The sequence below is a fragment of the Microtus oregoni genome, unplaced genomic scaffold (assembly GCF_018167655.1).
Source record: "Microtus oregoni isolate MIOR12 unplaced genomic scaffold, Mior012 000017F_ref0000208, whole genome shotgun sequence".
Lineage (NCBI taxonomy): Eukaryota > Metazoa > Chordata > Mammalia > Rodentia > Cricetidae > Microtus > Microtus oregoni.
This window is the reverse complement of record NW_024543076.1, coordinates 12,331,299-12,345,969: the sequence shown is the minus strand read 5'-3', so window position 1 is coordinate 12,345,969 and position 14,671 is coordinate 12,331,299. Positions and strand designations below refer to the sequence as shown.

Genomic DNA, 14,671 nt, shown 5'->3' with positions numbered 1-14,671 from the left:
GACATGAAGCTACAGGATTAGGGGTCTGCCCCTGCTACATTTTGATCTTGCACAAGGAATTTTATGCATGGGGAATCACAACTGTTTTTATTTACAGGGAATTACAACTAAGAGATTGCCTGGAGTCTCAGAAGAGATTTTGGACTTTTAAATGGTGTTGGGACTGTGAGAGACTATGGGGACTTTTGAAGTTGGACTGAATGCATTTCTGCATTGTGAGGAGGCCAGGAACCCCTGGGAGGAAGAGTGTGGTGGTTTGAATGGGAATGGCCTACCTGGGCTCATATACTTGATATTTGGTCCCTAATTGGTCAATCTGCTCAAGAAGGACTGGGAGATGCAGTCTTGTCCAAGGAAGTGTGTCACTGGGGGCAGGCTTTCAGATTTCAAAAACTCACAATTTCTACTCCTTCTCTCTTTCCTTTTCTCCCTCACTTCCTTCCTCCCTCCCTCCTTCAACTTGAGGATCAAGGTGTAAGCTCTCAGCTGTTTCCACCACCATGCCTTGTTCCTCCATCACAGACTCTAACCCTCTGAAACTCTAAGCCCCAAATAAAATGGTTTCTTTTATAAGTTGTCTTGGTCATGTCATTCTATCACAGTAATGGAAGACAGCTAAGACCATTGGTGTGCTCTTTTCTGGGGAGGACTGTTTCTCACTTTCTCATCTTTTTTAGTTCTTTGTCTAGATGCCCCTTCCATGTTAATCATCATGTTGATCAGTGCCTACCCTGTTCAGGCCTTGTTTAGGCATGGACTGGTGATTTAGAGGACAGTGTTATTGAATACCATTTAGAATATTTTATATTCTATCATATTATCTCTGTTGGGCTTGCTTTTCTTCTTCTCCCAAAACTCTGTCTCCTCTTTGTGGATCTTTCCTGAAGTATTTATAAGAGACCTGGCAGCTAAGACTAAAGCGAGAATAAAATACAATCTGATTTCATTGCTCACTTGACATCTTAAATGTAAGAATATTCAAAAACTTCTAGAAATGTTTCTGAACAGAGTCAACAATATAACACACACAGAGTTTTTTTTAGCATATTTCTTTAAAAAAATTTTACCTTATGTGTATCGGTGTTTTGACTACATGGATGACCATGTATCATGTGCTTACGTGGTGGAGGCCAGAAGAGGATGTCAGACCCCTTGAAACTAGAGTTACAGACAGTTGTGATCTGCCATGTAGGTACTGAGTCCCCTGGAAGAGCAGCCACGTCTCCAGCTCTTTAGCACAGTTCTTAACATGAATGGTCTTTAGCTTAGCAATTACTGCAATTTTATTTTGAAGCAAAAAATTCCAGTGTTATGATCTACCTGTGTGTTGATAAAATTCTTTCCCTTGGGGAGACAGAAATAATTTTTACCCCTCCTGTTATGATCCCAATGACAATCCAAGGTGTAATTCCACCAAAGTTCATTCTGGGAATCAATGAGTCTATTAGACTAACTCAGAGTTGTGAGTGATTTGTAACTGGGGAGCTTGGGTGGTCTTACAGTAGACACACTGAAAGTTCTGGATGACTTCACAAGGATTGTGTAGATGGAGGCCTGATTCTTGCTCACCTATATCCCTTAGCTGTTCCTGGAGAACACAAGACCACCATTAGGGCAGAACTACATACAACTTTTGGGAGGAATGACTGGATCCTCCATTGAGGCTCCCATGACCACCACAACCCCTCTTTCAAAGAGGGAAATTCAACAGTCAACAAGTCCAGCTATTATAATTTATGGCACAGGCCCAGCCAAACTCCTGACGATGGGAGCAGTTGGCTCAGGGGACAGCCCTGCACAACAGTGTGATTTAATAGTGTCCTCCCACATAAAAATGGTGTTAGAAGTTTGGATCCCAGTGTGCTGATATTCAAAGGTAATAAGACCTTTGAGAACTGAGGCTTGTAATTAAGTTATTGGAGGAACTGCCTTTAGAACAAATTAATACAGTTCTCATGGGAATAGGTTACAATGAAAGAGTAAGCCTAAATCCTAGATTGCCTGTACACATGAAATGCTGACACCTTGTGATGCCATATGCTTTAAAAAAATAATAAAGGAAAATTTCCATTATTCTGAGAAACTGCCATATTGATTTCCAAAGTGACTGTACAAGTTTGCACCCCCACCAGCAATGAGGGAGTATTCCCCTTGCTCCACATTCTCTCCAGCATAAACTGTCACTTGTGTTTTTGGTCTTAGCTATTATGACAGGTATAAGGTAGAATCTCAGAGGTGTTTTGATTTACATTTCCCTGCTGGCTCAGGATGTTAAACATTTCTTTATGTATTTCTCTGCCATTTGAGATTCTTCTGTTGAGAATTCTCTGTTTATATCTATACTCCATTTTTAATTGGTATGTTTTTTGTTTTTATTTTGGGTTTTTGATGTCTAGTTGCTTGAGTTCTTTATATTTTGGAGATCATCCCTCTGTTGGATGTGGGGTTGGTGAAGATCTTTCCCCTGCCTGTAGTCTGCCCTTTAGTCCCATTGACAGATTCTTTGGCTTGAGAAGCTTTTCAGCTTCATGAGGTCGTTTTTATTAATTATCAATCTTACTGGCTCAACTATGTTCATAGCTTCTTTATTCATAATATCCAGATCCTAGAAACCACAGAATGGATAAAGTTAAAGTGGTACATTTACACAATGGTGTATTACTCAGCTGTTAAAAGCAAGAACACCAGGAAATTTGCAGGCAAATGATGGAACTAGAAGAAGTCATCCTGAGAGCCAAAAAGACAAGCATAGTATATACTCACTCATAAGTGGATATTACCTTTTTGTTTTTTGGAGTTTTTTGGTTTTTTTTCGAGACAGGGTTTCTCTGTGGCTTTGGAGCCTGTCCTGGAACTAGCTCTGTAGACCAGGCTGGTCTCAAACTCACAGAGATCCACCTGCCTCTGCCTCCCGAGTGCTGGGATTAAAGGAATGCGCCACCACCGCCTGGCTGGATGTTACCTTTAAAGCAAAAGATAACAAGGCTACAGCCCACAGACCCAGAAAGGTTAGCTAACAAGGAGGGCCCAAGTGGGAATGCATGGATCTTCCTGGGAAGGGAAAATGGACGAGTTCTCCTGGGTGGACTGGGGGTAGGTGTGAATGGGAACAGTGAGGGATGGATGGACAGGGAGAGTACTGAAAGAAATGACTGGAAAAGGGGAGCATTTCTGTGTCAGGGAGAAACCTGGCGCAAGGGAAACTCCCAGGAATCTACAAGGATGACGCCAGCTAAGACTCCTAGCAATGGTGCAGATGCAGCCTGAACTGTACATCTCCTGCGGTCAAGTAAGACTTCCAGAGGAGGTAATGGGACATCAACACAGCCACATAGCTTTTGACCTACAACCTGTCCTGCGTATGGAATGGGAGGGAGGGTGAAATGGTGATATAGAGATTGTGGAAGTGACCAACCAATGAATGGTCCAACCTCAGATGAAACTGAGGACTTCCCTGACACTGCCTGCAATGCCGGGACCCAGAGGTTGGAAGGTGCAGAGACCTAGAATAGAATCAAACATGATCTGGAAAAAATTGTCAAAGTAACAACATTTAATGATATTCTGCTACGCGCATAGATTGGTGACTACCACAGTTGTCAGCAGAGAACCTTCTTCCAGTAACTGATGGGAACAGTTGCAGAGACCCACAGCCAAACATTAGGCTGTGCTCAGGGAATCCTGCTGAAAAGAGGGAGGAAGGATTATAAGAGATAGAGGGGTCAAGGACATCACAAGAAAACCCACAGAAACAATTAGTCTGGGCTCATAGGAACTCACAGTCTGAACTACCAACCAGGGAGCCAGCATGGAACTGACCTAGGCCCTCTACATATGTATGACAGTTGTGTAGCTTCGTCTGTTTGTGGGATTCTAACAATGGGAACAGGGGCTGTCCTTAATGCTTTGGCTGGCTCTTGGGAACCTATTTCTCATACTGGATTGCCTTGCCAGCCTTAACAAGGGGAGGTGCTTAGTCTTACAGCAGCTTGATGTGCCATGCTTTGTTGGTATCCATGGGAGACCTGCCCCATTCTGAACAGAAACAGAGGAGGGGTGGAGAGGGAGTTGGGAAGGAGGAGAGGAGGGAGGGAAAACTGCAGTTGCAATGTAAAATAAAACGTAATAAATGAATAAATAATTAAATGTTCTTGACACCAAGCCTGATGGTCTTCCTTCAGTCCCCAGGATTCATGTGGTAGAAGGAGAGAAGTGCATCCTGGGAGATGTCTTGTGACCTCCACACATACAGTGAGGCTTGTGGAAAACCTTCACACAGACAGAAAGATTTCTGTCCAAAAGAATTAAAATTAGAAATGTTTGATGCTTTAAGAAATAAGATTACTTACTATGGAAACTTAATCTGGACTACATTGTACAAAACTTACCAAATGATCTTGTTTCCTGGCATTTGCAAGGTCTACTAATTTAGAGGTCAAGCAAGTAATAAATAAATAAATAAATAAATAAATGTAGCTTAACCTAAAGAACAACAAATATTCAAACTAAAAGCATTTAAGTTGCCAAGATAAAGGTTGCAACCCCTATTTTAGTCAGTGTTAGGGGAATGTTAAAATTCTCCATTTCTGTGAAGAGACAACATGATCACGGCAACTCTTTTTATTTTCTTGTATTTAATTTTTTAAATACTTAATTGACATTTTACATACCAATCCAAGTTCCCACTTCCTCTCCTTCCACTCCTCTACCTTCTCTTCCCTCACCACTCCTCAGAGAGGGTAAGGCTTTTCATGGAGAATCAACAAAGTCTAACACATCGTTTTGAAGCAGGACTAAGGCCCTCCCCACTATATCTAGGCTGGGCAAGGTATTCCTCAAAGAGAATTGGCTCCAAAAAGACAGTTCAAACCATAGGGATAAATCCTGGCCACACTATCAGTGGCCCCACAGACTGCCCCGCCATACAACTGTCACCCACGTTCAGAGGGCCTACTTTGGTCCTCTGCTGGTCCCCCTACTGTCAGTCTGGAGCTCCCATTAGCTCAGGTAAGCTGTTTCAGTGGGTATCCCCATCATGGTTTTGACCCCTTTGCTCATATTATTGCTCTTCCCTCTCTTTGACTGGACTTTGGGAATTCAGCACAGTGTTCTGTTGTGGATCTGTGCATCTGTTTCCATCAGTTGCTGGATGAAGGTTCTATGATGACAATTAAGGTAGTCATCAGTCTGATTACAGGGGAAGGCCAGTTTAGGCACACTTCCCACTATTGCTTAGGGTCTTAGCTGAGGTCATCCGTGTGGATTGCTGCTGTGGGACAATGGTCTTGTACCCTTCAAAGTTTGTCACTTATAATGTTTTAATAAATGCTGATTGGCCAATAGCCAGGCAGAAAGAATAAGTGGGGCGACCAGAACAGGAGAATTCTGGGAAGAGGAAAGGCTCAGTCTGTAGTCATCACCCAGGCACAGAGGAAGCAAGATGAGAATGCCTCACTGATAAAAGGTACCAAGCCACATGGCTAAGACAGACAGAATTATGGGTTAAAATGTAAGATATAAGAGTTAATAAGAAGGGTGACATTCAGCCGGCAGTTTGAGGAGATGGACCTTCCACCCTAGACCATGGCCAAGTTTGTCCATAACTTCGCGGAGAAAGCCCCGGGGCTAGTATCCGCTGCTGTGACTTACTCGAAGCCTCGATTGGCCACATTTTGGCAATACGCCAAGGTTGAGCTGGTTCCCCCAACCCCTGCAGCTATTCAGAGTGCGAAAAAAGTAATTCAAAGTGCTAAAACTGGTAGCTTCAAACATCTTACAGTTAAGGAAGCTGTGCTGAATGGTTTGGTGGCCACTGAGGTGTGGATGTGGTTTTATGTTGGAGAGATCATAGGCAAACGTGGCATCGTTGGCTATGATGTGTGAAGACTGACCTTCACATCTGATTTTATTTGAGTTCTTTCAATATTCTTGGATCACATGGAATGAGACTGCTATCTGAATAAAATACCAACTGTCAAATAAAAAAAAGAGTTAATAAGAAGCCTGAGCTAATAGGCCAACCAGTTTATAATTAATGTAACCCTCTGTGTGTTTCTTTGGGACTGCCTGTAGCTACAGTTCCAGGTTGGGATCTGACTCCCTCTTCTGACCCCTGCTGGAAACTGCACACATTTGTACTTGTACACACAGAGACACTATGACACTATGTTCTTAATTGCCTGTCTAGTAATTGGTGTGTGTGTCCAAGAAGACTCATCACCTCCAAAAAAACAGGAAAAACCATTGCCAGTTGCCTTTCTGATAGCCATTCCCTCCTCTTTGCTGTTGCTATAAGGTACCTATGGAAGGGCCAGAGAGTACCCTTTACAATTTCCAATGGCTCAGGATTTAAAAGACATTATCGTTCTGGCCAAGAGAATATAGGGAGAAATCTGCTAAGAGACTTCTGGGAAAAAATGGTTCACGGCGATTCTACTACTACTAATACCAGCAATGTTGTTGTATAGAAGAAGAGAGCTTGCCCATTTCCTGTGCAGAGGTTGAGAGGGGAAATCGAGAGGCTGCAAAGCAAGCACAGGCAAAGGCCAGTGTAATTTGAACTTCAGAAGAGTTGACATTATAAGCATGTGTTCACTCTTTGTGAATGCCTTATGGGTAAGAGGGCTGTGTCTAACACTTCAGACACCCTCCAAACCAACACCAAAGCAAAGAAGAAGTCAGAAGAACACATTCAGAAAAATAAAAATTCTGAGGAAAAACTGTCATACTCCCTGTGAAGAGAGTTTTCTCTGAGAGGTTGCCGCTCCTCAGAGAGCAAGATTAGATGTCCTGTTGACAGCAAATATTGTGATAGATTTCACAACTGCAGTTGTCAAAGAAAGCATAAGGCCAAAACAAAAAAAAATAATATTTCAATCACTCCTTCAGCTTTTACCACAAAAAAAGGAGCATCAAGAAGCCACCTCAGATATGCTACTTCAGCCCCTCGGACCTCCCTTTTCTGTGACCTTTGGCATCCTCTTCCAGTTCAGCCAATGACAGCCAGCACTCCCCTCACCTTTTGCCTATGGCTTTCCTGTTGATGCTAATGTGCAAGACCCCACACACACACCAAACACACTCACTTGTGTTTGTCTGGAAAAGCAAGGCAATTACCATCCAGTGGAAAGTCTATGACCAAAGAGAAACATGAACCAACAGTGTCCCCTTTGGACCACCTAGGCCCTCTGCATGTCGAGGACAGTTGTGTGGCTTGGTCTGTTTGTGGGGTCCCTAGCAGTGGGATCAGGATCTATCCCTGCTGCATGAGCTGGTTTTTTGGAACCCATTCCTTATGGTGGGATGCCTCACTCAGCCTTGATGCAGGGGGGAGGAGCTTGGCCTGCCTCAGCTTGATAAGCCATGCTTTGTTGACTCCCATGAGAGCCTTACCCTTTCTGAGGAGTGGGTAGAGGGGAAAGGAGTAAAAAAAAGATAGGAGGATAGAAAACAGGAGGAGAGGAGGGAGGGGAAACCACAGTTGGTATGTAAAATAAATTTTAAAAATTTAATAAAAAATTAAAAATATTTTTAAAGATGAAAACAAATAAAAAACACTATCATATGCACACACACACACACACACACACACACACACACAGATTCTCCAAGATCAAATGTAAGTTGCCCTTAATAAACACTTTCACATTACATTCTCTTCCTTGTTTGACTCCACCTTCCCCTTATTCTTGTTCAATTGCATAATTGCACTGCTAACAAAGTAGTAGAATTGTAGAACACAAGTTCTGACCTCCCGTTCTGCTTTCTAAACAACCCAGGCTCAGAATATATTTGTTTTTTTTTTCTGTGCAACAAATGACCACACACTTCTTGACTTGAGAGATAATACCTAGTTCCCAGTTCCCGGTTTTGTAGGTCAAAAATCCACTGGGAGAGAGAGAGAGAGAGAGAGAGAGAGAGATAAACAGTCAAGAGTCACTAGGGATCACCTTAGAGTTCTGCATTGATATCAAGGAATCTACCTTGTGTGTAGACCCTTGGGATAAGGTGGATGTCAGGTTATTTCTCACTGATCTGAATACAATAGGTTTCTTCTTATTAGTGACAAATGAGGTAGAACTTCCTTTCATGCAATGACAGCTGGTGGCATCCAGAATGTGACCTTGTTGCTTTCTCTTGATAGGTGCCTGTCCCCCCTCTTCTCCCAGTGAAGTACTGACATCTGACACCTACCACTCTAAAACATCAACATCCTCACTGATTAGCTCCAAGTACATGAAAGTGCAGCTGCTACAGGACCTCTCCAGAGTTTTTCAAAGACACATAACTGAAAGACCCTCGACAAGGACCTTTTTCGGGAGGAGACCTCCCCAACGCCAAGGAACAGGCCGAGACCACACGGATGCAAATCGCAAGAGGTTTATTGAGTAGACACAGGTACCTGCGGGCGGCAAGATCTCTCGGAAGACTTGCACACCTGCCAACTGGAGGGTGGGCTTCTTATAGGAGAGAGCAAAAGCAAGTTTACAGAAGCAAAAGCGTGGTTATCGGTCGACCGGAATGAGGCGGGGGCATGAATGGTTTCCTCTCTCAGCATGGATGCCTGGCAACAGTCATCCTGTTCCTATCTTATAGCTAACCTGCTTTGTTGATGTCCTATCTTATTGACATCTTGCCTTGCAGTCTTCCTATATATCTCATAGATATCCTGCTCTCTCAGGCACATGGGATGTTCTTACGGGAGCAGGCTGGCTGCTGATCCGGAGAATGTTTTTAAAAGCAAACAGGACGTTCCCCCAGGAGCATGCTAGCTGCGGGTTTTGAGGAGGGGGGCCTGTAGGGTCTTTCAATAACCTAGTAACAATCAATTGTTTTCTTAACGAAGTGAAGAGCGTCAGAAGGTGGAGGTTCAGTTCTCCCAATCTTAAGATCCAGGAGTCGGTTCAGTGTTACATCAAGGTGCAGGGAACATGACACCTCGCCCGTTGTGTGCCATAAGGAAGGAGACAATGCTTATGGGTTCCGAAGATTTTAATAATTCATCACTGATTGATAGGGGCTGCAGGACAAGGACCTGGAAGCTTTGTTTCTCCTGACAACCCCAACAAGGGGCAGAAGTGGGATTTATAAGCATAAAATTCACAAACTTTTGCTGCCAAGTTACAGTTACACCAATCAGGATTTAGAGATTAGGGGCTTTCTTGAATGCTCCATCATTGTCAGCTGGCATACAATGCAAGCCTTTCAGTCCAATGATCAAATTCATTTGTTCCTTCCGTTGTTGGGAACAGTTGTCATGTTTCTAGAGAACTAAACAAGCACAATGACTGTTTCCTTGGTTTAGGGAGGAGGTTGGTCAGCCATTGGGAAGTTCTCAGCTTCCCTAGAGATTGGGAACCTGAACTTTATCTCCCCCTTCAGGTAAAATGGAGTGTGAAGTCAAAATGGCAGTACTCACACCAAGGTGCTTCTGCCTGCTTCCTTCAGGAACAGAAGGCTGTAAGAGTCAGTTTGTGTTTAGACAACACAATGCTGATAAGAATATCTAGCAGGAATCAGCTAAAATATGGCTGACGATGGGTGTGGTGGTTTGAAATCAAACACCCATAGTCCCAGGTATTTGAATACGTGGTGCCCAGTTGGTGCTGTGTGAGGAGAGTTGAGGCCTTGCTGGAGGACGTGTGTCACAGGAGGCCAGCTTTGAGGTCTCAAGCCTCAGGCCATTCCCAGTCCACTCTCTTGGGCTTTGGCTTGTGGTTTAAAATGTTAGGACTCAGCTCACTACTCCTATTGCCCTGCTGTGATGGTATCAGACTCTTCTCTCTCTGGAGCCATGAACCCAAGTAAACTCTTTCTTATAAAAGCTGCCTTGGGACTGGTGTTTTATCACAGCCACAGAAAAATAACTAATACATTGGACATCAGCCCAAAATGGTTCACACCAGATTCCAGGGAACCTCAAAAGTAAATAGTGATGTCATTTTCTATATAACTATTCCTGGCAGAATACCACCTTTGTGTGGGTTCTGTATGAATATGATGTCTTAGTTACGGTCACTATTGCTGGGGCAAATCATCATTACCAAAAAGAAAGTTGGGAGGAAAGGGTTTATTTGACTTAAACTCAAGCCAGGTGGGAACCTGGAGTCAGGAGCTGATTACTGAGGACATGGAGGGGTGCTGCTTACTGCCTTGCTCCCCATAGCTTGTCCAGCCTGTTCTATTAGAATTCAGGGGAACCAGCCCAGGTATGGCACCACCCACAATGAACTGGGCCCTCTCCCATTGATCACTAATTAAGAAAATGCCCTACAGCGAGGTCCTATGGGGGCATTTTCTCAGTTGAGGTTCCCTTCTTTCAGGTAACTCTAACTTGTGTCAAGTTGACATAAAACAAGCCAGGACACATAGCTTTGAAGTTAAAAGCTTGATAGCTTGAACCTTAACCTCCACCTTTGTCAACCTGCCTGTCTATGTTTGTGGATGGCCTGTCATGGTTTGAATAAGAATGCCCTGCATAGACTTAAATATTTGAATACCTAGTCACTAGTGAGTAGCAAGTACTATCTGAAAGGATACAACTCCACCTTGTTGGCAGAGGTGTGGCCTTCTTGGAGGAAGTGTGTCACTGGGAGTGGGCTTGGAGGTTTCAAAAGCCCAAGTCAGGCCCTCTGGCTCTTTTCTTCCTGCTGTTTGCGCATCCACAGGTAGAACTCTAAGTTCCCCAGCACCATGTCTGCCTGCATGCTGCCATTATCCCCTCCGTAATGATAATTTACTAAATCTCTGAAACTGTAAGCAAGTTCCAGATAAATGCTTTCCTTTGTAAGAGTTGTTGTGGTCATGGTGTCTCTTCACAGTAATATAATATTGATTAGAACAAGGCCTATGTCTACCCTTGGACTACCTGTGTGTGCCATAGCCATATTTCTGGGTATGGGGAGCCTACCACTGTCTACCTGCATGGCAGCCATCATCTAGAGTAAATGACATATGTCTTAACTGTCTGAGTCCTCAACATCTCTTCAAAATCCTGGCTCCCACTGCCCCCCTTTCCTGAAACTGAATCACATGAACTATTTAGAATCTACTCTTCACTTACATTAATTCATCATTGTACCCAACTTGGGTTCAAACATATCATCTAAATGGTTTTACATGCCCATTGTATAAGATTGAATTTCCAGGTTATAGGTCCCTCAGTCAGCTTTCTCCAGATTATATTTTATTTTTTTTGTCAGGACTGACTCCCTCACATGTCTATCATGTAGAAAATGTACACTTGGCCCTGGGATGCTTGGGTTTTATTTTTCTTTAGACATGTATTGTCAGTGTGGCGTTTCAGCCAACTGGATTACCTTCCACAAGTGAAGACTCCTTTCCTGTTCGAAACGCTCTTGCTTCTAGGCCTTCTTTCGACAGCGCCTATTAAAGGTTAGGGATGTGGCTCACTTGGTTGCGGGCTGGTCTAATGATGTGGAGTCCAAGCTGGGCACATAAACCAGGCACCACCAGGCATGATGTAAGTTCTAGTCCGAGCATTTCAGAGTTGAAGGCAAGAGGTCAGGAATTGGAGATCATCCACAGTAACATAGCAATTTCCAGGCAAACATGGCTTCCACGAGGCCCTGTTAGAAAGGAAAAGCAATGGCAGCATGTTATTTAGAAACATAGACATCAATGTCGGAAAATTGCTAATTTTTAAACTGTTTTTCAAAGCACTAACAGAAATTGAAATGTTGATGTGTTTACCTTACAGAAAAGAAGGCTGAAGAGCTGAGCACGGTGACTTACACTTGTCATACGAGCACGTTCAAGGCAGATACAGGAAGATTACAAATTTGGGACCAGCCTGGGAGGACTAATAATGAGTTCCAGGCCGTCGTGAGACACCTAATAAAACACTGTATCAATAAACTAAGGGTTTGGGGAATATAATTCAGTGGTAGAATACTTGTCTAGTGTGTGTGGGATCCTGGTGTAAGTCCCAGAATAGGGAGAGAAAGAGACTGAATTAGAAGATAAGAAAGTATTAGGGACAATAACATTTTTAAAACAATGTATCTGTAATTTACTTTTTTACAAAATTAATTTTCCAGGAAATTAAAATAAAAGGCTTAAAAGGGGAGGGGAAAGGAAGAGCAGGGCAGAGGAAGGAACATGGGGAGGGATAATTAATACTAAATGCTTTTTAAGAAGGCCTTTAAGTCTAGTGCTGTAGAAGCTTCCTAAAATACATACATGTGGTGGTTTGAATGAGAACGACCCCCATGGACTAATATATTTGAATATTTGATACCCAGTTGGTAGAACTGTTTGGGAAGGATTTAGAAGGTGTGGTCTTATTGGAAGAGGTATGTCTCTGGGGGTAGGCTTTGAGGTTTCAAAAATCCATGCCATTTTCAGTTAGTGCGTGCTCGCGCTCTCTCTCTCTCTCTCTCTCTCTCTCTCTCTCTCTCTCTCCCTTGTGCTTCTTGATCAGATGTGATCTCTTAGCTATGGCTGTAACACCACACCTGCCTGCAGGCTTCCATGCTCCCCACCATGATAGTTATAAACTCTACTAGCCTCCAGGACTATGAGGTCCAAATTAAGCGCTTTTGGAGTTATCATTCGATGGATGAGATAATGCCCCAACTAGACATCATACACTACCAAATAAATCCCCAGTCTCAGGAATGGGCTCCATTATTTTTTTAGTCATTGTACAAACATCACAGGCTCCACTGACAAGGCTATTAGTCATCCTCCATAACCTAACCCTATTGCAGAAGACACCACATACTTAAGTCATTGAACCAGGAGAAATGGAGCTGGGGCTCAGTTGAAATCTTCACCCACCACGACTATCATTCGTGGTGCTGGAGGAGAAAAGTGATCATCGGTCTCACCTAGCTACGACCCTGCAAGCTACACTACCAAACTGCCGCAAGATGTACTGATGCAGTAAGCGACGCAAGCATTAGGAAGTCACCACCTTTTATTTCATTTAAAGCTTACTCCAGGAGATGGAACCCATATCTGACCCTGATAAAGTGGCCGAGAACCTGAGACTAGACAGGTCATGGGCCTATGGGAAACCGATGGCTGTTATTCTGCTTAAGAAACATAGCAAATAAAATGACTGCTAATTACATACTGCTACACCCATCAGATCAGAGCATCGCTCACCTTCATCAGAAAAGCTTCTGGCAGCAGATGGTAAGGACACAGAGAACACACTGCATGGCATGCAGAGAGTGAGAGACCGTGGAACTCTCCTCCTTTCCTAGCTGGTTTTGTGTTGACTTGATACAAGCTAGAGTCATCAGAGAGGGAGGAGCCTCAGTTGAGGAAATGCTTCCATGAGATCCAGCTATAAGGCATTTTCTCAATTAGTGATCAATGGGGGAGGGTCCAGTCCATTGTGGGTGGTGCCATCCCTGGCCTGGTGGTCCTGGGTTCTATAAGAAAGCAGGCTGAACAAGCCATGTGAGCAAACCAGTAAACAGTGCTCTTCTATGGCCTCTGCATCAGCTCCTGCCTCCAGATTCCTGCCCTGCTTGAGTTCCTGTCGTGACTTCCTATGGTGATGAACAGTGATGTGGAAGTATAAATCGAACAAACCCTTTCCTCCCCAACTTGCTTTTTGGTCATTGTGTTTCATCCCAGCAATAATGGAAACCCTAACTAAGACATATCCCTAAATAAAATATCTGTATCAAATCCCTTGCTCAAGGATCAGGGATCTATGTAGAAGAGAAGGCAGAAAGATTGTAAGAGCCAGAAGTAGAGACAACCCCAAGGAAACACTGTTTTCCAGACAAAGCAAGGCTGATGAACACATAAATTCACAAAGACTGTGACTGCATGCAGAAGTTCAAGATAGACAAAATCCCATCCCAGAAGGGGAAGTGGGCACAAACTCCCACCCTTATCCAAGAAGCTATTTGCAATTGGCAGCTGTTAGTTAGGAAAGAAATTCCTTCCATTGAGGGACAGTAGGTATATCAACCACAACCCATAGTTGGCCCTATGCTCAGGAATTTTGGCCAACACAAAATGGACTCTTTGTGTGTGGGGGGGGGGGGTAGTTTGCATGTTTTTTTTTATGTTTTGGGTTTGTGTGTGCTATGCTGTTCTGTTTTGTTCTAAGAAAAAGAATATGAAGTGGAATATCTGGGGAGGAGCACTGGGAGGGATTAAAGGAGGAGAAAGAATAGGAATAAAATGTATATAAATAAAGTTCAATTTTAAACAAAGGCAGGTCCTAAATAATAACAACAGCAAAACATATCAATACCCAATCTCTCTTTTTACCCAGTACAAGGGGGGAAATACCTAGCTATACTTTAGAGTTCAGAGTCTGTTGAGACTTAGGAATGGGCCCACCTGCCAGGGCTTTCATTCCAGGATTACTGCCCACAGCCTTGGCAACTGTGCTCAGCTAGCTGAATGCTTTAACTCAGCATAGGATTCCATTTGGCTCCAAATGTGTGTTCCTCTTTGAGAGACTCTGGTGTATCTGAAACTAAGCCCACAAGGCAGATTCTTTTTTCCCTTCAACATTAGTACTTTGTTAAAAGAAGGTATTAAATTATCACACTTGAATTTAATTCAAGGCAATCATCCAAACATGTTGAGAAAAGTCCACATTAATTTGCCCTCTGAAGCTATTAAGGAAAACGTAACCTACAAACATAAAGCCACATTTAGTTCTTTAAAGATGGTG

At 43.3% G+C, this 14,671-nt stretch overlaps 1 protein-coding gene across 1 annotated transcript; it reads left to right on the top strand.

The window, feature by feature from the left end:
* The first annotated feature begins 5,564 nt into the window (after positions 1-5,564).
* On the top strand, positions 5,565-5,965 carry LOC121458570 (ATP synthase subunit g, mitochondrial-like). Its single transcript, XM_041667911.1, has one exon. It carries the CDS (start codon positions 5,584-5,586, stop codon positions 5,881-5,883), a length of 300 nt encoding a protein of 99 aa, XP_041523845.1. The 5' UTR covers positions 5,565-5,583; the 3' UTR covers positions 5,884-5,965.
* Positions 5,966-14,671: the final 8,706 nt, after the last annotated feature.